The 23,445-nt window shown below is 46.1% G+C and overlaps 1 protein-coding gene across 7 annotated transcripts in view; it reads right to left on the bottom strand.

The window, feature by feature from the left end:
* AMER1 (APC membrane recruitment protein 1) overlaps positions 1 to 23,033 on the bottom strand; it is an 85,848-nt gene extending 62,815 nt beyond the window's left edge. For 5 of the 7 annotated variants that reach the window (XR_005226653.1, XR_005226654.1, XM_037908120.1 and 2 more), the window contains exons 1-2: positions 22,898 to 23,033; positions 3,820 to 7,062 (exon numbers count right to left, since the gene is read on the bottom strand). Coding sequence is in view for 5 of the 7 variants with exons in the window: in XM_037908120.1 (XP_037764048.1) it covers positions 3,820 to 6,968 (3,149 nt within the window). In the remaining 2 variants the exon portion in view is untranslated. Of the gene's footprint in view, positions 1 to 3,530; positions 7,063 to 10,293; positions 10,545 to 11,249; positions 11,265 to 22,897 lie in introns of those variants that run through there. The other 2 variants (XM_037908119.2, XM_037908118.1) reach the window with 2 other exon arrangements.
* Between the last annotated feature and the right edge of the window lie 412 nt (positions 23,034 to 23,445).

Below are 23,445 nucleotides of genomic sequence, written 5' to 3'. Positions count from 1 at the left end.
CCCTCAATAGACAGGAGTTTTGGGAGCATTGTAGATTAAACCTCATAGTATTATGTCCCCTTCCCAGTTGTATTTTAAAAATTTAATTAGAATATTGAAAATTCTTACTTCTTAATGGGGCAGAATACTCCAATAACCCAGCAAATTAGCACTAAAATGCTTTAGAAATACATAATTTTATCAATTTTCTCTGTTGAAGTTCAAATCAAATTAAGAATTTATGAAAAAATTGAAGAAAAACCTTTGGTATAAAGTCAGATTATCAAGTCCTAGCTGTATTGCCTTCACATTAGTTTATAGAAACAGTTTACAATAGGTCTTCCCATCACGTACCTACAGCCAAAATGCTTATTATTAGAGACATGCATTCGTAAGTGAACATTTCTTTTTAGCACTGTCACATTTATGCTTCACCAAAACTTTGGCAAAGGCTGCACCATTTAAAAACAAAAAGCACAAAACAAAAATCTACACCCACAAGAGGTCTTTGGTGACATACTCAGAACAAAAACAAAAATTTAGCGTAAGAGACTTGCTCAGAGCAAGAGAAAGAGTGAATGTTACAAATACTTTTCTGTGGAGTAATGTCTTGGATCACGCTGGAAACATTTTGTTTCTGAATGGCAGTAGGTAGAAACAGATCTGAGTTACGAAGTTGGGATCTGGACTCAGCCACATCTAGTAAGTCCTAGTAGAGATTCTGATGATTAGTGCACCTAGACCTTCATTTAGGACAGTACTTAAACATATACTTATGCCCCATTGAAGTCAAAGGGACTTAAGCTCATGCTAAATAGGGATTTATTCCTGAATCAGGAAAGGAGGTTCTGCCAGTGAGTTTGAAGCCAACAAGGCTCCCTTTGTCCACTATCTCTTAGGCTTTTCATAGGATTAAGTCAGACTGACACACCAAGATCAGAAATTCAGTGCAATGATGAATAAACTCTCAATTACTGATGGCGGGGTTTCACTGTAACTAAGAGCAGAATTTGTTCTATGCAATCCTACACCCCTCTAGAGGGTTGCATGATTGCAAGGGAGAAGAATGTAGCACAACGTGCCCTACGTGGTAACATTCGCACAGTGTTACCAATGCAATAATACTGAGGAATGGAGAGTTAATCCAGGTACAACACAGAAATGGGTGTTCTTGGTCTTGAGTTCCCTTTTTTTTTTTTATTTTATTAAAGTGAATTGCCAAACAAAAAGCAAGCATGTTTTTGCCCTTCGCTGCTCTATATGAATGTATAAAGACAGCATCTTATATTCTCTTTTCCACTGAAGTATCAGAGCACCGCTTCTCTTTCTTTGCTGGAGGCATCAGCATTTCATACCTTGGCAACACTGTAAATACAGTGACAGTGGAGAAACCTGGTTACAATTCAGATGTTTGCTAATCCACTTAGGAACATGACTCCAAATGTGTATTATAGATGGGACTTTCAGCCTGGGTATACAAAACCATTAAGCTCCAGTCTACACTACAAATTGGAAACATATTTGTAATTGGGTTATGGGATAAGAGTTGTAGCCTGGTTATCTGATGTGACTGGAATTTATGCACATTTCAGAATCAGTATTAGCTGGGGAGAGTATGTGAGAGACAGATACATGTGGGACATCACTATTTAGATCTTCCACAGATTTTGCCAAAAGGAGTCAGAAAGAGGAGGATCTGGTATTTCTAGTTTAAAATTTTGCAATTTTATTTTTAAACCATTGAGAAAGTCTCTCTGCATCACAAACAAAAAAAACCAGGAAAGGGCAATTTTTTTAGTGCACTGTAGTCCACCAGGACCCAGATTAAGTCCAAGAATATAAACCTCGACTGAGGCATGGAGAGACTCAGCAAGACCCAGTTAAGAGGAAAAGAGATCTATATAAGAGACTGAAATCATGTATTTAAGACTGACAAGGACAAAGGAGTTTCCTTGGGTGAAGACATGTGCTCTGCTCCAATAGCCCGAAACAGGTGCTTTCAAGAGCTTTGTCAATGCAAACAGCCCTCTCTCAAGAGTAAAGTGCATCTCCGCAGCTTGCTACTTCCTCCATCTCCCCTGCAAGGTGTGGGAGCAAAAGGGTGGCACTATGTCCAGCTTTGTTTTTTCCTCCAGACGGGAGAAAGAGAAATTGTGAAGCCTAATTTAGGCTGCATTACATCCTGTATTCCAATTAACAGAATACTTTCCTCGTATGAATTTATGCAAAGAAAATAAAAATCCAAAACACAAAACTTCCTTTTGAAGAAAAGCATTAACACCTGCAACTTAACAGCTACAGGTGTGATCCAATTTAGCTTATATAAAAGATATTAATCATGTCCCATGTCTTAGGGAGCTGGGGCAAAGCACATAAGAAAAATATTTTATCTGAACATGATATACCATGAAGTTTGATCACTCCAAAGAAATAAGGGTATTGTTGACATTCTATTCTTAAAGGGACACCATCAACATGTAGGTTGCTTTTTTTTTTTTTTTTTTTTTTGGAGAGGGGGTGTAAATAAAGTGAATTAAAAATAGAGCTGGTTAGAAAACTCCCTCCCCACTGCTTCACACAACGGAAAACATCTTTTTGACCAAAATGAAAATCTACAGGAAAGTTCTTGGTTTGGTTTGAAATGTTTCCCTTTTTGAATGATTTTTGCTTTGGTGGGGAGAAACATGATATGCACATGCCATACTTTCTCTCACTTTTCCAGTGGGAAGGTGCGGTGATGAGAGAAAGTGGAGAAAACATTCCAAATGTTGTCAAAAAGAAGCTTCACAGGAAGTAAATAGTAACAAAAAGCTTTCATTCCTTTTGAATATTGCTCTAATTGTTAAATAGTTTCAGGTACTGCACCTGTCTCAAGTCCCCTGCCAATCTGTAGTTTTACATCCACTTTTTCCTGTTTTTTCCCATGTCACTGTGTGAAAGTTCCACATAAATGGGGGGAAATGACCACACACGTGAAACCACAAATTTGAGTGTGTATCAAGTGTTGCCAAATGCACAAAGCAAACACACTGGAAAGATATTTATCTATCATCCCTCTTATGCTACAATTACAGCCATTTCGTGTTAAAAACATTCAGAGTTATGATTTTTGGCAGTTGATAGTGTTCCTTTAAATAGATCAGCAGAAAACTAGCCTGAACAGGGAGTCTATTTCCAGGAGATTTTATTCCAACAGCAACTGCACTATGTATTGATACTCACTCTGCACAGTTTATTATAGTCAACAGAGTGGTGGTTCACACTGACAAACACTGGTGCCTCAAGCATTAGTCTACGCTAGGACGTGGCCTACACAAAACCACAATAGAGCACCCACAGCAGTGCAGAACATCAGCAGCATTGTGAGTGACTACATACTGCACCCAACTGCAACTGAAAGAAAGAAGAGTTAATCTTTCTTGGACCAATTCTAAATGAAAACCACACACTGAAGTATATCTCCCCCCTCCCGCCACCCCACCCCTCCCTGAAAGTTAACCCTTGGCTGCCCCCCCTCACCCCTCCAGTATTAGCTATTTGGCTACCATTACATTCACTGTAGTGCTTTGACAGCTAACGGGCAGCGTGTTCCCATGTACGGGTCCCCCTTTCAGCAGGTCTGTACTGGAGCTTCCATAACGTTCAGCAAAGCAATCTGAGGGTTTTAAGGTCTCAGTGCCATCGTGAAACTGGAACGTTCCTTGTGTAATGCCAGCAAGTTTGCACTTTGCTGATTTATCAGGGGACTGCGTGAAAGCGAAGCTCTGAGGTAAGTCAGCCCCTTTTTCTCCCAAAGATAGCACGCAAGCCAGTTTTTTGGCCATATTTTCTCTAGGATACCTGTAGGAGCTAGACACCTCTTGGGCCTCTCTTGTATCAGTCTGCAGAGGTAAATTGGATGGTCTGACCATGTGTCTAGGCGTCTGAAGCATTAGATTACTGGCCCCAGTATCCTGGGGCATCCTGTCCGGAATCTCCCTGGCATTGCTCCATCCAAGGGACATGTAACGGGAATCCACTTCTGACTGCTCAGATGTATCCCAGCTGCCTTTGACAACGGCAGCCCTTGCAGTCGGAGTACAGCTCCACGGTTTCTCTCCCCCTGAGGAAAGCTCGGCTTTGTACTCCACATGCTGCAACCCTGGCCAGGTAAGTACCCCATCAGCTTCTCCTCCTTCGGAAGGAGACAGCTGAATGCTCTCCTTGCTTCTGCTCACCCTGGGGACAGAGTCCTTCTTGCCACTGTCCCATTTGGACCAGAGCTGACAAGGCTTAAGGCCATTCTTGGAGAGAGGCATATCTGCAAGCTCCAACTCCAAGCTCTCCGTATCAAGTGACCTGCTTCTTCTGTTGATGGAGAGCGGTGCTGGCAGGGAGGGGCTCAAGCCATGCAGGCGCAAATGACGGGGAAGGCTGCCAACACCCCAGTTACAGCTCTGGAAAGAGTCTTGGGGATACCCCGGGAACATTCGTTCATCACATTCGGCAAAGGACTCCTTTTGCACGTAGCTGTCATCAAAGGCCTCAAAGGATGCAGCAATGTCCTCGTCAGCGTTCATCTCCAGATGCTGCTCACATTCTCCCTCGCCTTCCTGCTCCACATCCACTATGTCAAAAGTGACCATGGTTGGAAGGACAGAAAGGTTCTGAGTGAAGGAAGAACCTGAATCAGAGCTACCAAGGCTTTCAGAAAGGCTGGAGAAGAGAGTGCCGCTGCTAGTGAACTCAACCAGCGCCTGAGAGAAGTTAACAGCCTGCTCGGGTTCACATTCACTTTCTGTCTGGGGTTCCCTGAGGCAGTTTTCCACTCTGCTGTGGTGTTCATTTTGCAAACAGCTATCGGGGTCATGTGTTCTGTAGCTGGGATAGGTCACAGTCACAGTTTTAGCTGGGACTAAGCTACGTAGTTCCCCAAACACTGCATGATCCAAATCAGAATCAAACACAGAGTTGTTTTTCATGAGCTGAATAAGGCAACTTCCTTGGGCTTTTTGGCCATTGTAATACTTTTCTGGACACAGTGTCCCTTGAAAGTCCCTCCACTCAGGATTTTCCAGTCCGGACACTGAAATCCCAGCATCTACATTTCTGCTCAAAACTGGAGAAGCAATTTGCTCACTACCAAGGCAACTCTGATTTTTGCCAATCAATTTGGCTGCTCTAGTATTACATTCAACGTATTGCTGGTCTCTGGGACATTTCTCTTTGCTGGGGATGTCCAGCCGTTTTGCAACTGGTTCCCTCTGAAGCTCCCAATACAGCAGCTGTTTCTGAATAGCAGCCAGCCTCTCTTCCTCAGTCTCCATCACTCCACTGCTCTGCCCCATCATCTGAATAAGGTTCTTTTCAGCAGGGACAGCAAAATCTAAGAAATGGCTGAAGATCTCTGGATGAGATGCTTTGCTCTCAAATAAGGATTCGTCCCCGAGAGAGGGGCTCATCAGGGTGTCATCGGGCTCATAAAACTCATAAAGTGCATCACCACTGTAACTGTCTCTTGGGAGACGGTCCTTCTTGATTTCCCCAAGTTCATCCTCTGGCCCCGGTGTGGTAGAGTCATAATAACCCTCGTCGCTATTGGGAGCAGATTCTTGCTGGTCACTGGGCGGCGTTAAGAGCTCTACATCATCCATCACACCTCCAGCGTACAGATGGGCCACCTCCTCTCGCAAGCCGCAAGTCTCCAGCTTGCTATTCACTCCCTGCAGCTTGGGACTGTTTATGGGCTGAGGCAGCTTGGTTTCGTAGCGGCTGTCCACCTCGGTGGTGCCCTCCCACAGCTGCTGGAGGTACTCCTCTATCTCCTCCGGCGTGGCCATCTCCTCCCCTCCTCCCTGGTAAGTGACAAGGCATGAGCTTCTCTTGGCAGCATCTCTACTGCGCTCCATGGAGATCGTGCTCTCAGCAATACTGTCGATGTCTGGCTCAGCAATTATGTCTCCACACCCAGTGAGGGAATCAAAACTTTTAAGGGAAGTAACATCTCCAAAGATCAAGCTGAGCTGGTCTCCAGAGTGTACTGAAGGGGGGTCATTGTCTGGGTAGTCAGGATGGTGTGCTTCAGGGAGGCCACCGTAGGGTGAGCTGGCACAGACAATAGTCTCTGCGTCCAATTTCACATCTAGAATATTGTCTTTGCCCACAGGCACCATTGCTGCATCTCCTTCCGAGCTACTTTGAGCAGCCACGAGCCAGTCAGTGTTTTCTCCAAGGTTGGTCGTTGTGTTCAGTGAGCAATTACCATCCAAGCTCCCTGTGCATGGTGCAGGGAAAGGGGTGCCTCCTGGACTCTCCTCCTCAGAGGCTCGCTGGGTTTCAGCCCCCGCCCCTTGAGTTTTCTTGGCTTGCTCTCCATCCCCGCAATCAGCGGCCCACTCCACTTTCTCAGACTCAGCAGCTTTGTTCTTTCTGTGGCGCCGGATGCTGTTGAAAAGCCCCTTCAGCCCTTTTTTGGGTCTAGGGAAGGACAACGATTTGTCTCCATTGGGCTTTTTCTCAAAGCCCTCGGCACTCCCCAGGGGAGAGCTCTCCTGCCTGCCAAACTCAAATTTGATGCTGGCGTCTGTTGCCAAGTGAGCGCTCTGAGAGCTTGGCAGCTGGCGAGGATGCGAGTCCATCCCTCCATTCAAGGGGCTGTCCAACCGCAACCTCCCTTTCACATCCTCATACCCAACGTCGCTGATCCCATCGTGCGTCTTACTTTTACTGAGACCCTTTTTGGAGGCTCCCTTCCCTTGGCCTTTATTTTTTCCTCCAAAGAAGCTTGGCAGGGTGCATATGCTCCTCTTCCCCCCAAAGAGCTTGAAGGCAGTTTTCTTCAGCTTGCCAGGGGGTGCCTGCTCCACAGCCGCGACAGAAGCATCGCTCCACTCAGGCGGCCGGTCACCTACTCTGCTCTCCTCCTGCTTCTGGTCTCCTCCCTCAACTTGCCTGCAGATGACAGATGGAGAGCTGGTTCCAACGGCATCCTCTGTACAGCACGTTTCCATGGCAGCTGTTACAGCCAGGTATATTTAGCTGGAAATAAAGACTTTGGTAGCAGAGTCTTCTTCAGGGCGTGTGGACCAAAGCATCATGATTGATCTAAAAGGAAGAAAGAAAGACAAGAGACATGAGAAACCATTAATGGTTTGCTTGGAATCACCTGAGTGGGTGAAACAAGGCAAAGAGGTCAGGTACATTCATGACCACAGCTGGGACACTAACTAGTGAGACCTCTATAACTCACTCTATAGGTTAGTTCTTTTTATCATCTCTCCTCTCAATAATGACTGGGGTTTGAACTTAATGCTGGTTTCCAGACTGCTAGTTTGTTAAGCCTCCATTTTATCCTCAAGGCAAAAGTACCACTTCCTCAATATAAACACTTCCCATATGGAGAGACAGATTTGCTTTCTCTGGCTCACTGTGGTTGTGAGAGACCACGTGTGTTGCGGCCACATCTCCAGAGTACTGGACTAAGACCCACCAAACTCACTGCACTGACTTTAGTCACTACGAACTTTCCAGTATTAGTTAGCCCCTGTGATCTCAGCGCCTTTCTGCTTTTAAAGTGTCAGATACAATTCAATTCAATTCTCCAAAACATTCCCTATCAACATTTTGCACTTAATACTTAAATACAACCAATTTACAGCACAAGCACTAAAATGACAGTGTTTCTCTGAATAAAGAGAGTGATTTTTATTTGCACTAGATTTCACTTGTCTTTAAACATCTTTCAGGAAAGCTAGAATTAAAAACCAGTTCAGTACAAAAACCTCCCTGATCAGATTATCTCAGAAACACCAGAGATGGAGGTTTTAATCTGATGCTGGCTCGACGTGAACAAAATAAAAATATTTCTTTTTGGCATTGGGCAGGAATGGGCGGGGGGAGAGAAAGCGAATAAATCCAGTGAAAATTGTTATGCACTGCTGGGTTTTTATGCTTGCAGCTTAGATTTTTCTGGTCTGAGGCCCGCACCGAATTTAAACAAAGATCCTGTTTGAGGAAAAAACACCCCCCAGATCATGGGCCTCCTAACACCCATGACTTGAGGGCAAATCCTGAAGATGAAGGATTTTTCTTGAATCTCTGGGGGACCGGGCAGTCACTGGAGGAGCAAGAAAGCAGCATTTTTATTGGCTTCTATTATTAATAAAAGCCTTGGCGTTCACCCTGCTCGCTAAAATTAATGGCTAAGAAGCAGATGGGGCAGGTTGTAATTGTATTAAAGTGATGGTTACGAGAACATTGCAAAACAGAGTGATGCGCAGGTAGCGATCTGAAAACTGCATGCAGCCTCCCCTCCCCTCCCCTGCTACAGACGGTTGTGCTACAGAGACAGCATGTCTGGTAGCTAAGCATGCACACAGAAAGAAAGCAAAGGAGGGCACTTTGCCATGCCATAACTGGCTCTGCACCGTACAACTCGTGAGTTTAGTACAGTATTAGAGCTTGAGACTGGGAATTAGGAGCTATTTCTAGCTCTGCTGTTGATTTGCTGTGTGATCTCAGGCAAGTCAACCATGGTGTTCCTCAGTTTCACCCCTCCGGGGGGCAAGGAGAAAAAAATACTGACCTGCCTCACTAACCGGCTAATTTCACTGGTGTGTATAATAGCCTATGGAAGCATTCACTTGTGACATACACAGTACCCAAGTTCCATTGTAGGAGTTCCCTTGTTGCTTTGCAAACGTACTTAAGTCATTGGTAAATCTGATTAAACAACATTATTGAGATGCACAATATTACGCTTTGGCCATCCCTCCTGTTAACTCCAACCATGCTAGGGAGCGCGCATTTACGCAAAGCAGGAAGGAGAAGGGAGGAATGAAACTTAGGGTACGCCTACAGTGGCAGCGTTACATCGCCGGCAGTTACAGTGCCGCTCAAAGAGCGCTGAAGGGAAACTGTTGTTGTGTGTTCACACTGTCAGCTGCCTGCACAATAGCGTGTTCACACTTGCAGCGGTATTCGGAACGTTGCACTCTGGGCAGCTATCCCACAGAGCATCCCTTCCTCTTCTGCCGCTAAGAGCTGTGGGAAGGCGGAGGGGGTCGCAGGGCATCCTGGCTCCTGTCCCAATGCCCCAGGATGCATTGCTTCGCATCCCAGCAATCCCTGTGCTTCTGTCCGCATTTGGCACCATCTTTCAATAGCTTTGTGTACTGCGTGCTCTGCCTCTCGGTCTGCAGCAATGGATCCTGCACTGCTGACCAATATGCTGCTCGCTCTCACTAACATGTCACGAGTGGCAGTGGGGTTATTCCTTAAACTATAAAGGCAAGAGGAGCTTGACATTGATCTCGCCACACGTAGTAGCTACGACACGAGACTGCGTGTGGCATTTGAGGTGCTGACCACAGTGGAACGCTGCTTTTGGGCTTGGGAAACAAGCACTGAGTGGTGGGATCACATCGCGATGCACGTTTGGGATGATTAGCGGTGGCTGCAGAACTTTCGCATGAGGAAAGCCACATTCTGGGACTACGTGATGAGCTCGTCCCAGCCCTGCGGTGCAAGGACACGAGAACGAGAGCTGCTCTGTCGTTGGAGAAGCACATGGTGATTGCACTGTGGAAGCTGGCTACTCCAGATTGCTATTGATCGGTCGCTAACCAGTTCAGAGTGGGAAAGTCGAACATTGGACTTGTGTGGACAGAAGCGTGCAGGGCCATTAACCGCATTCTGCTCCGAAAGACCGTGACTCTCGGCAACGTGCGTGATATTGTGGATGGCTTTGCACAAATGGGCTTCCCTAACTGCGGAGGGACAATAGATGGCATGAATATTCCAATTCTGGCACCAGACCACCTAACCACTGAGTACATTGCTGTTGCTTTGCAGGGTTCTGTTTGCTTTCAATTAATGGAATAAAGATTGCTTTCAAACCAAAACAATTATTTTATTAAAAAACAACCACCAGAGGAGAGAAAGAGACACAAAAAAAACCCAAAACCCATCAGCACTGTGGGGGATGGGGGAAGGGAAAGTCCCAGGAGGAGGTGGGATCCCTGGACAGTTAAAGATTTGTATATGTCCAGGTATCATATGCAACCTTGTCCTTTGGAGTACAGTGAAGCAGGTACTGTGCTTCAGGAGGGCTAAACTGCAGAGGGACGGGTGTTGAGTGCAGTGGGTACTGGGAGTCCGCAGGGCTGGACTGCGATGGGGCAGGAGTGGAACGCATAGGGTACAGACTGGAGCCAGGAGGTTGATAAGAGTGTTGGCGGTGTCTGGGGGATGCATGGGAAAGCGTTGTGACAGCGGCTGCAGGGGCCGGTTTGGTTTGCAGGGGAGGGGAAGGTCGGTTTGCAGTGCTAGTAGCACCTGGAGTGTGTCCGTTTGGCGCTCCATAATGTTTAAGAGCCACTCCATGGCTTCGTTCTGGCGCACCGTGTTCTCCTTTTGGTCCTTCTTCTTGCTGTCCCACCACTCCTTCAATTCTTGTTTTTCGGCCACAGAGTGCATCGTGACATCACAAAGGAAGTCCTCTTTAGGTCTTCGTGGCCACTTACTAATTCTGCACAGCAGTTCAGCCAGAAATAACAAAGAGGGAGGCTGGTCACCCCAGGCCACATCTGTGAAGCCAAAATGCAACATTTTACAGAAGCACTATTGTTTGCAACACACAGACCACCGATTTAAAACACAGCCACTATTCACATACCTGTCACTAACTGGCTGACCCCAGGCAAGTACACATGAGCCACAAGACCCCCAAAATAGCGAGTAAACACAGGGGAAGGGGTAATCAGTGTCCCAGAACCGTATTGTAGTCTGGGCATGTGGCTCTTGGGGAGAGCCAGCACTGTAGGGCGTGGGGAGGCTTATAATCATTACTGTTCCCACATTTTCCACAGGCTGTGTTCATTATGGAAGATCTCTCACTGCTGAGGGTGAGCAGGGAACCAAGGGAGGGTCTTCTCGAAGACTGCAGCTTCCGCCTTGGCCCTATGGGGCTCGCCTGTGTACATCAATGGTAACTTTTCCCCTCCTCCTCCGTGACGGCAGAGTGACGCGGGAAAGTTACCCTTAATGGGGCAAGAAACAAAGCAGCTCTGCCAAAGCACCTGAGGCAGCGAACTGCCCAGTATCAACATGAAAGTTTCGTGGCGATCTCTGAGGCAGATTCCCGTGAAGCGAGGGAGTCAATCAACAGCCTACTCCGCCGCTCAGACTAGGCAGGTAGTGGTACGTGCATCATACATACACAAACCTGCTTTCTGCAGCCCTCCTGCCCCCAACAACTCGCTTCAGCGATTCCCAAAATCAAAGTCACTTACCAGAGGCCTCCTCTCCTGTTTGCACTTTGCCAAGCTCCGACAGCTGTGACTGGCTAGCCTCCTCCAGGGTAGAAAAGAGCTCCTGGCTGCATTCACCTCTGACCTCCAAGTCATCCTCTGCCTCTGGGTCCCCCTCTGGGTCACATCCTCGTCCAAGATTTCCTCCTCCTGGCTTGGTCCACTCTCGACTGGCACGCGAGCCAACAAAGTATCCACAGTTGCCTTTGCAGAGGATCGTGGCATCCAGCTCTTTGTAGAACCGGCAGCTCGTGGGCACAGCACCGGAGCGGCGGTTTGCCTCCCGCGCCTTGTGGTAGGCATTCCGCAGCTCCTTCACTTTGACCCTGCAGTGCAGTGTGTCACGGTTATGGCCCCTTTCTGTCATGCATCATGAAATCTGTCTGTAGGTATCCTAATACCTACAGCTGGAGCACAGCTGGGACTGGACAATCTCCTCTCCCCAAATGCTGATGAGGTCCAGCAGCTCAGCATTGCTCCAAGCCAGGGATCACTTGGTGCGAGGAGCAGGCCTGGTCACCTGGAAAGATGCACTGAGACCACTACACGAGTCACCGAGCAAACAGGAAGGGGACTTTCAAAATTCCCAAGGAATTTAAGGGGTGGGGCTCATGATTGGTCACCTGGGGGCAGGGCAGTAGAGTTCAAACCGACGACCAGAGAGGCAAGAAGAGGCATTGTGGGACACTTCTTAGAGGCCAGTCGCAGCATTGTAATCACCAGTGTTTACACTGGCACCGCGGTGCTGTAGCCCCGGCACAGAAAGCTGTATGCCTCTCGTCAGGGTAGTTTTTTTTTTTTTTAACAGCACTGCAACTGCTTGGCAGCGTGTACACCTTGGGAGTCACAACGCAGAAAGCTGCTTTGCTGCGCAGAAACTTGACAGTGTAGACAAGGCCTCAGAGAGACTTTCCAAAGGTTGCACCTTCTCAGAACATGCTGCTTCCTCCCACGCACACTCCAAATCCCTATCACACTTAGGTGGTTGCTTTGCAATTAGTTTAGCAGTTCTCCTAACTCCAGCAGGAGAGACAGACACTACAGGAAGTTTTGTTTGTAGCTAAGGCAACCATGGGACATGGGCAGTCTACAAGAAATTCTCTCTCTTGGGGGAGAAACATATATAAAGCACGATCGGTGCCTAGTTTGAAGGCTCTGCTCTAAAGGTGGCAAGTGATCAAGGCAACAGGGCTATGCCTCGCCCTGTATAGCGTCTATAGGAAAGGGCCCTGCTCAGTTTCTGCTCTCCTTAACAGTTAGAGATGGGTCAACACTGGCTCTCAAATCCCAACCCATTTGAGTTTCAGTTAGTGAAGCCACTTCTATAATTCTGATGCCAGGTCAGTTCCAAAGCGTAAAGGAACCTATTTTCCATGTCAGGAGCGGATGCAGTTGAAATCTCATGAAAGCCGTTTACAAGATTACACACCATCTAATCTCAATCCAGACGCCAACTCAGCTTTACATAGGTTGTAAACCTAATCTGGATATGGATGCTTGAATGCCTTGGCAGCCCATTGCTACTAAAAGAGTGTCCACCTAAACCAGTTTTGATAATGATTTTATCAGAAGTCTCACGACATTTAGACCTGGTCTACTAAAGGGCGAGACAAACTGTCTTGTGTCAACCTAGCTGTGGAAGCATCTTCACTTAAATTTGGCTCCCATCGATGAAAGTGCCTCTCTGTGCTGACTTAGTAACACCACCTCCCTGAGCGGCGTAGAGTCGCGGACAATGTAATTAGGTCGGTGCAGTGTCAGTGCAGACACTACTTTGCTTATGTCAACTATTACTGGCCTTCAGGAGCCATCTCAAAAGCCCCACAGACAGACAATACGATCGATACAAGTGTTGCTGGTGAGGACACGCCACTGACAAAAGAAGCCAAGTGTGAGCACACACAAGCAATTTAATAACTATGGTGGCTGTATGCCGACATAAATTAGGTTGACATAATTTTGTTCTGTCGACATGGCCTTAGTGTTTTTCTTAAGGCCCCAGTCCCTGGATCTGCCATTATGTGAGAATCTCAGCTTTCACTTAAAATATAAATAAATAAAGAGAGAGATCATAGACTTCATGGTTGTGAAAAAAAATCTTGAAAGATGACCCAAGTGACCCCTTAAGGCTCAAAAGGCAAATAAAAAGCACCCCCCCCCCTTTTTTTTTTAAATCTCATTATTAAGCCAATCCCATGATTATTTTTGGTTCTGTCTCGTTTTTTTGACCACTGCGGCCTAAAAAGATGTGTTTTCAACTTGAGTTTAGTTAACTCAAATTAACTAAAACAAAATAAAATCCTCCTAGTGAAGACAATGCAGTTTGTAGTTTTCACACTAATTAGCAGGTCAAAGTAAATCCCAGCCTCCCCTATAGCAGGCTGAGTTAAAGATGAGCTCCATCTTCACTAGGAATTTTCTTCATGTTGAGGCTAACTCGACTGAAGAACACACTACTGAAGATGCGCCATTGGGGTTGGAAATACTGTTAGCACAAAGTTTTGGTCCCACAGAGATGCCGGTTGTTGCAAACTGCATAGTAATGGGGGCGGGAGGGGGCAGGAGACGGGAAAAAAAATATTTTAGAGCTCACCCTGGCTCAAAATCAGCACTGACAACAATGTATACCCACTCTGCAACCACAGGACCAAACCAGAAATATGGTTGCCATGAGCAAAAAAGTATCCATAAGGAAAGAGACCAAGGTTAGAAGCCACGGTGGGATGAGACTGCATTTCAGCTACGCTAGGCTTTTTTGGGGGCCTAGATTTTGTCTGTCCTAGAATAATAACACACAATACCTATTACTAACGTAGTGCTTTTTCATCAGTAGATCTCAAAGTACTCCACAATCTTTAATGTATGTAACCTGAGAACACCCCTTGAGGTAAGGAAGCTTTATTATCCCCATTTTACATATGGGGAACTGAGGCTCAGCGAGGCTAAGGGACTTGCCCAAGGTCTCCCCATGTCCTAGGCCAGAGCCCTAGCCAGCCTTCCTGCTCTCAGCAGGATAAACTCAGTCAGCATTTTAAATATGTCATCATGCTCCAACAGTACACAGTTATACAACCCAGTGGTTAGGACATCAGCAGCTGTCTGCAGCACTGTCTACAGTAGCAATACCACATCGCTGCTATTGGGGAAGCTGAACTGATGGCAACAGCGTAAGAGATGGTTAAAAAAAAAGAGAGCTCCTAGTCTACATCATTGTTCAAGGCAGGTTTACATATCACAATGGGAGAACATCCAAGTCCTATCTGCAGTAACTGGTGGGTACTAATTTTCCAAGTTTTTTTTTTCCTGTACAGACACACCCAGAATCTCCAAACAAGATCAGGGCCCCAGTGAGCAAGACTACAGTCAGAGACAGGCCCTAACCCACACTGCTTAAAAACAGATACAATGCTGCAGAGTGGAGATGAATTCCAAGACTTGTGTTAGAGAACCACGTACCTGCACAACTGACAACTTCCTAGTGCTATAGCAACTTTCCTTCTTGTCTACATAGATGGGGGAAAACAGTGTTCACATTGCACGCAGCCTGGCCTTGATTTCAGCTGCAAGACAGATTTTTCTGATCATGCTGGCAAGAAGAGAAAGATATTATACAGACGCTCCTAACTACAGCAGAGAATCTTGCTAGTCAGTGGATCTTTCCATAGAGTTACAAACCTTCATCTAAGTATGGTTGCAAAATGCAAATGACTTTTGCCCAAATTATTTGCAGAGGATCATGCTGGGCCCTTAACGTTTTGACAAAAAAGTTTAAAGAAAACCCACCATTGATTCTGTTAGCCATGGTGTTTAAACGCTAACAAAAAGCTCCCCCATTCTGCATTCTACAGACTTGGGAAAATATCACCTCTGGATTTAGGGAAATTTTATTCCCTTAATAGCCATGTGTTGTAATCACCTTGTCAAGTCCCTCTGCTTCAGGTGGACTGACACCTCTTACAATAAACAGGCTGCAAGCTTTTCATTGTGTTGCATCAGAGATTGTTTTCAGTCACATACAAGAAAGCTAATCAATGGTTGCACAAGGTATTTACTCCAGACTGCCAGTTTGTTTTACCCAGTGCTATTTCTCTGCAAACAAGTTAAACTGGAGGCTAAATGCAGAGTCATTCTATGCAGTAGATTTAATAATTCTATTAAGATGATGTTGAAGTAAAAAAGAAAAAACGGTACAGAGTTTAAGCATAGAAGTTTCTGGTTATCAGGGAATAAGGTACAGATTATCAAGGGGTGCGAAATTTGGTTTAGGATCGGGTGGCGTAAGGAATACATAATCTGCAATCTCCCCGACTGGGGGTATAAGGTTAACGGGTCAAAGTACAGACATTGAGATATGGGGGTATGTTGTTCATATAATGGCTATGTTCAGGTGTGGAGTATAATGATACGATGATGAGAATGGATTTTGTGAGATTTAATGTTCAGTGAGTTTATGGTTCCAGTTCATATGGTCCAATGGAAAAAGTCTCTCAGTCCCTTTCCCATAGTTGATGCACGATGTCATACCGGCTCACACCTCCTGGTACTGTCGGCGACTGGTGATGTGTTCGATGTAGATGTCTACACCCTTGTCTACACCACTTTAACTATATATACTGTATAGTTAAAGAGGCACAAATCCCCTACCGTACAGAGAAATAAACTGTACCAGAATAAGCACAGTTATACCAATATTATTGTGTCCACACTAGAGGTTCTACTCGTAGTTTAAAAAAAAATACACACACACTCACAGTTTAACTATTTTGGTTAGGCCGCTATGTGTAGACGAGGCCTTATGCTGCTAAAATAAATCTCCCCAGACCCTATGCCTAATATGTAGAGCCCTACCAAATTCATGGTCCATTTTGATCAATTTCATGGTCATAGGATTTTTTAAATCGTGCATTTCATGATTTCAGCTATTTAAATCTGAAATTTCATGGTGTTGTAATAATAAGGGTCCTGAGTCAATGTTCCCTCTAATTTTTTCCATCCATGTGCGGAATGAATTTGTTATGTGCACCATATCGACGTAATGTGCGGATGTGCGCCACCAGTAGAAACCAAAAAACCAGATATAATTTTTTTTTAAAGTTACCATAGGGATAATTACTCCAGCCAGGATAGGTTAGGCATTTTAGAACTCACTACTCTAAGAATTAAATGTAAGTGTAAGAGAGAAATAAAAATTATGAAATGCATAGACCAGTCAAAAAAACTAAAACACACTTTGAAAGAACTATTATTGTTGTTACTTCTTGATACAAGTATGTGTTGGGAAGCGAGTGTGAAAGACAGTGTGTATATCTGTGACAGCACAGAAGTAAGCAGCAGTGTAGAAGTATGGATGGCATGGTATGGTATTGCCACCCTTACTTCTGTGCTGCTGCCTGCAGAGCTGGGTCCGCAGTCAGCGGCCGCCACTCTCCAGCCACCCAGCTCTGAAGGCAGCAGCGCAGAAGTAAGGGTAGCATGGCATGGTATTCGCAAAAAGAAAAGGAGTACTTGTGGCACCTTAGAGATTAACAAATTTATTTGAGCATAAGCATCCGATGAAGTGAGCTGTAGCTCACGAAAGCTTATGCTCAAATAAATTGGTTAGTCTCTAAGGTGCCACAAGTACTCCTTTTCTTTTTGCGGACACAGACTAACACGGCTGCTACTCTGAAACATGGTATGGTATTGCCACCCTTATTTCTGCGCTGCTGCTGGAGGGGTGCTGCCTTCAGAGTTGAGCACCCAACCAACAACAGCTGCTCTCCAGCCAGACAGCTCTGAAGCAGGGTAGAAGTAAGGGTGGCAATACGGTGATCCCCCTAAAATAACTTTGTGACCCCCCCCCGAACTCCATTTTGGGTCAGGACCCCCAATTTGAGAAACGCTGGTCTCCCCCATGAAACCTGTATAGTATAAGATAAAAGCACACAAAAGACCAGATTTCACAGGGGTAGCCCAGATTTCACGGTCCATGACTTATTTTTCAAGGCCGTGAATTTGGTAGGGCCCTAGTAATATGACTATGCAGCTACAAACAGACAACTGTTGCTCCAGTTCTCATTTAAAAAAGTGTTTCTAGCCCAGATGTAATCTGATGCAATGACATCTGCTTGGGCCTGCAAACAGCCTGCACTGGTAGTTTAACGAGCCATGAACTGTTCCCATTTGGAATGTTACTCTGAAGCCTAATGAGGATACACTGAAATGTCAACATCCTAAAAAGTATCAGAGGGGTAGCAGTGTTAGTCTGTATCTACAACAACAACAACGAAGAGTCCAGTGGCACCTTAAGAACAAACAGATTTATTTGGGCATACGCTTTCGTGGGTAAAAAACCCCACTTCTACATGCATCTGAAGAAGAGGGTTTTTTACCCAGGAAAGCTTATGCCCAAATAAATCTGTTTGTTTTTTAAGGTGCCACTGGACTCCTCGTTTTTAACACTGTAAACTATTTCACTGCTGAGCATTTTAGCAGAAACATCTGTGTTCCTCTATTGCTCTGGATGCATTGCCAAATATCTGAGTGGGATTTAGTGGGACTGTTACTAGCAGTCCAAGTTTTGTGGGGAAGGTGGTGAAAATGAGGAATTAAAACCCTTTACCCAAATTTTGTTTTAAATGACCTTCACCCCACCCTAACGGGAAAAGATATAGGAAATACACCCTCTTTTGAGAGCCAAAAGCCTCATCTCCCTCTCCCACGCCCCCAACTTCTACAAGCCTGTTATGCACCTTCAGTGCAAACGCCTGCAGCACATTAGAAACACTGGGGGCATAACAAACGGGTATACTGGACTGATTGTACTACACTGGGATGTGACAAGTAGTAACAGGCGGAGGCAAAGTTGAAAAGGAGGCGTCAATGCAATGTACTTCTGGAGTTCATGACAAATAATTTAAACTAGTGTATTGCATAGGACAAGGGGGAGGAGGTGTGAAAGATTTAATTAGCTCTACTACACAACCCTGTTAAGGAGACAAACAAAAAAAAGTCACTCCCCGGCCCCCGGAGATAAGTCACATGTACAAGTTTAATTTCACACACTATTTCGCTGACACTGCTTGCAAAGAAACAGCATTTTGTACACAACAGCACTTACCTATTCATGACATTAGTACTTTGCTTTAGAAAAAAAAGTTGTCGTCGTTGAGGATACTAACAGATGTGAAAATTCTAAAATACGCTGTCATGGTCCCAAAATAAGCTGTCATAAATTACCTTTGTTAACAAAAACTCTGAAAGCATCACACAATTAAAGAGTGTCCTGTTGGAAAGCTGCAGTCATAGTGACCTTCCATAACAGAATATCCACCAGGAAAGTTTAAAAAGTGTCAGCACTGAGGCCTGGTCTAAACTGAAGTTTTATACCAGTATAATTATTAGTATTACTGAAATTGTTATCCCAATACAACTTCTACTGTGGACAGAACTATACCTGTATAAATGTGCCTTATACTAGTACAGCTTATTCCGCTTTCCTTACAGGAGTAAGCTATACCTGGGTAGGGCACCTTTACACTGGTATAACTAAGTCCACATTAGGGGGGCAGGGCGGGGGGCGTGAAGGTGTACTTCTTTAATCTATAGTAGTACTGCTGTAACTGTACCATGATTGTAGTTAGACCCTGCTTTCCAGAATCCTAAGCATACTTTTTGTCAGTATAAAAACAAGCATTCTGATTGATAAAAATGGGATATAACAGATGTCTCAAAGAAGGTCCTAGGACTCCAAGACATCTAGGACTAGGACTGTTCCAGTTAAAACTGAGATACATGGTCACTTTAAGAAGGTCCACTAAACTTATGTGTACTGTTTTCCCCACTTCACAGAGTATTGTTTTCCCCACTTCACAGAGTATTGTTTTCCCCACTTCACAGAGTATTGTTTTCCCCACTTCACAGAGTATGTTAAAAATAAATCTGCACTGGGAGAGGAACAATGGATTGGATGGCTTAAGGAGTGGGACACAGAACCTTCCACTCTAGCTCATGGATTCAACCCAGACTGTGGTTGTGATGGAAAGTAGTTAGAACCCAGGTGTAAAAAGAAAAGGAGTACTTGTGGCACCTTAGAGACTAACAAATTTATTTGAGCATAAGCTTCCATGAGCTACAGCTCACTTCATCTGATGTAGCGTAGTGACCAATGGTGAATGTCCTGAGTTGGTGAGTTTCTGTCCAACTCCCAGGGAACAGGCATCCATATCAAAAGCCACCATCACTATCTGCACCTTTGTCTGGCACCAAGTCTAGCAGGGAGGCCAGAGATTGAATCAACATGGAAACTGAACGCCTCTCAGATCCCTGGGAGGCAGCCCTACAAGTGGGAGGCAAATCCTTGGGTGGGGTTGTAGTACAGCTTTCTTCCCATTGTGTCTAATGTATAAACACAGGAAGTCAATCAACACAGCTGTCAATCCAGCAACTTTCCAAGCTCTATATTTACTTTAGTCACCAACTTCTGTTTCTCACTTAAGAGTCTCTCCCTCCCCTTTCAGAAAAAACCAACTATTTCATGTTTCACAGTGTCTGAGCATCAGAAAGGTGGAACTGGAGCAAACTGACACTGGTGCGTAGAGGAATAAGGCGCTGGGAAGCGGGCATGATCTGACCATCAACTACATTCCTGCTCGGGTTCTGAGATACTCTGAAAGAGAAACACATTCAGGGGATGGAATGCAAGTTAAAACCTGGTGTGGAGGGAAAAGCAAGCTGAGCACTGACCTGGTGAAGTGTTGTGCAAAGGAACTTTAACATGGAACAACTCCATTTCCTTTCAGAGGCGGCCAAAAAGCCACCGAAAATTGCAACTTCTCTCTGCTTAAAGGATGCTCATCCCCGCAAGTGATTTTATCTATCTACCATGACACCCACCACCTGGCTGAAGGTGAAAGGAGAACATCCATGCACCAACGGAACAAAGTAGCGGAAGAATGAAAGAAACATCTGAAGAAAACAGCCCAGCCAAACCTCAAGTCAGATGTGCTGCTCACGCATGCTTAGCTCATTAGGATCACAGCTACAAGAATTGATAGTAAGCAAATTACTACAGAAGTTGCACTTTTAAAAAAAAAAAATGAATATTTTTGCAAGCAGGGTGTAAAAATAACAGCTCCTCCTGGAGAACTCCCAACGCCTCCATTAGTCTGCTACAGAATTAGAAAGCAGATTCCTCCTACGAATGCATTCCTCTGCCTCTATTTGAAACCGTGTATGTACAGCTTTGTTTTTGTTCTTTGCTGTTAAGCAGGGGACCAACTTAAGTCTGACAACTGTCTCTTCTTCCCTTCATATCTGGCAAGTGTTTTACTCATTTACACAAAGAAAAAAGTCAGAAAATAATTACTACAATAAAAGCAAGAAAATGATAAGTTTCCAACCAAAACCACAGATCTAAAGACCCAACACTTTGGGGATGACTGGATCCGAAATGTGCTACTTGGGCCCCTTTAGTAGTAAACAGAAATTCAAACACCAATCACTTAAATATTTCAAAGCTTGCTCAGGCTAAAATGGTAACAGACAGGCTTTAAGAATACGATTAAGTCCATAACTTATCAGGTACAAAGTCAGGATAAACAAGGGAAGCTGGATGCAAGATTCAGTTAATATGCAGTGGTATGCTATGCAATTTGTTTAAAATTTCTATATTCCTGTTGTTGTGGACAGTGGGTTTCTGCTGGACTGAATGCTATTTGGGTCTGAATTCAGTGAAGTACCAGTTGAGAGGTCTGATGAAGGATATGTCCCAAAGATGTTTGGTGGCAGGTTTGACTGCAACAACAAAACTTACTGAAGTTTTTTTTTTCCTACCCACCAGACTTTCAGCAAGGCCTTCTGCATGCCCTAATCTTCCACCTTGGCACTAAAAGGGGAGCAATAAGAAATTTGGCTTAGGACAAGCAAAGCCATTTACAGTCAAATATCTTCAGTGCAAAAGCTGAAAGTATTGCACAAGCAGCCTTCTGTTTAAATGGGTTCTGTGAATGGCTGGGTCAGATGATGACCAGCAAAGATGTGCAGTATCTACGGGCTCAATTCAACTGGACGAAATAACAGTCCCAGGAAACCTCAAACTTAAAACTACAGCCTCAAACACAGTCTCATTTTCAGTAACAAATCAGAACAGCTCATGTGATTCTTAGAGCCCTGACAAAGTCTAAAAGAGCTTCCCATCCATCCCCAGAATCCCTCTACATGCAATACCCAGGACCCAGGAATTTGGGGGGCCAAAAATATTCAAGTTATTTTAAAAAATTCAAATGCATTTTTGTTTTGACGTTCACGTAAACATCTCCCTATGGGGTTTGTCAAATTTTGCTACATTGTGCTAGCGCATGAGAACTAGACACATCTCTTCACATAGTCCAAGCTAAGCAAAATACAACAAACAGCATTAGCGGTGAAGGAGTTAATTTGCTTTAAGAGAGTTTTTTTAATTAATGCCACAGGTAAAGCATTTTAATGTATTGTTTTTAGCAAGCCAGCCTCCTGAAAATAACTTCTACTCACACACACACACAATGACAAACTGAAAGATAATCTTGTTACCATGTTAAACAGGGAGATAGATGTTTAGAGAAGCTGGAAGCCATCAGTGATTTAGGTTTCTCAGTAGCTGAAGACACAAAGCTTCTGTGTTCCACCCTTACATATCAAATACCAGCAATTTAGAGTGCTCCGGGGTCAACTGGTTTGAGCCTTGCGCGTGGGGAGGAGCACTGGAGAGGAGACCACAGAGGGTAGTAGATCTTGTATATATACACCTGCTACTGTATTTTCCACTCCATGCATCTGATGAAGTGGGTTCTAGCTCACAAAACCTTATGCCTAAATAAATGTGTTAGTCTCTAAGGTGCCACAAGGACTCCTGGTTGTTTTTGCTGCTACAGACTAACTCGGCCAACCACTCTGGAAGTAAAACTCTGATCATCACTGGTTTTATTTCAATAGAAACCCTCGATAAATGCAAAGTTTACATAGCAGAGGACAATAAACCATCTGTCTCGCATTAACAGTGAGTACTCCTTATTTTGAGGACACCACGCAGCGATCCCAGATAGCTCTGGCTCAGTGGGGGACAGGCAGAGACCACCCACCTGTCTCCCTGGGTCTGGTGATTTCCCCCCGGGAAGAGGGATGACGCGTGAGACCAGAGCAGACACAAGCACCCAGGTCCCCCGGCGCATGCTGCTGCTGGTGCAGAGGCGGCAGCAGGGGCGTGAGACACCAGCTGCTCCCGCAAATCACCAACCGCAACAAAGCCGCCCGGCTCCGGGCCGGGGGGGCGGGAAGAGAGCCCTGCCCGCATCCCTGAGACAGCTGGCTCTGCAGCCCCTGTACAGGGGGGCTGCTGCACAAGCAGCCTCCCGAAATGAGCCCGGCGGACAGAGCGGCGGGCCTGCGCCGGCCCAGCCCAGCCGCGCGGCTGACACAAAAGAGAACCAGCAAGGCGCTCGCTCGCTCGCTGGCTCGGACACCTGGGCGCGAGGGCCGCCGCCCCCGGCAGAGCGCCCCGGCCCCGGCCGGCTACGCGGCACGCACAGCGGGAGGGACAGACGGACGGACGCGGCGCTCCGCTCCACAGGCGGCCCGGCGAGAGGAAGGTGCCGCGGGCGCGCCCCACTTACCGAGCGCCGGCCGGGCTCCCTCGCCTCGTCCCCCGGGCAGCGCGGCGGGCAGCTCCCAGCCTGCGCAGAGTCCGCGCGCGCTTCCCCCAGCGCCGCGCCGCCGGGGCCTCGGCCTCGCGCCCGCCCCGCCCTCCCTGCCGCCAGGGGCGGGGCCGCCGCGCAAGTGACAGGCTGGAGAGCCAGTGACGCGCGGCGAAGGCGGGGCCCGCCGAGCCGGCTCCGCTCTTGCGCCCCCTGCTGGGCGGCGGGTGGCCGTGGGCCGCCGCGGCCGCAGTGAGCTCGGCGGTCCCTGGAGCGGGGGGAAGCAAGGTAGCCGGCTAGAGGCGCCGTGCTCACAGTGCTCGGTGCTGGTGACTACAGCCTGGATGTTTCTCTCGCCCCTCGCGCGAATTAGCTGCCCTAGGCCGGCCTGTTTGCCCACTGCCCCCCACCCCCTTGCCAGGATCTAGGGCCTGAGCCTGAGAAGGAGCCAGAAATTACCCATGTACAGTGCCAAAGAGCCACAGTAACACGTCAGCAGCCCCCCATCAGCTCCCCCCCGCCCCTGC

Source organism: Chelonia mydas, chromosome 9 (genome assembly GCF_015237465.2).
Source record: "Chelonia mydas isolate rCheMyd1 chromosome 9, rCheMyd1.pri.v2, whole genome shotgun sequence".
NCBI classification, from domain to species: Eukaryota; Metazoa; Chordata; order Testudines; family Cheloniidae; genus Chelonia; species Chelonia mydas.
Note: the sequence above shows the minus strand (reverse complement) of the source record. Positions and strands in the feature narration are given on the sequence as shown.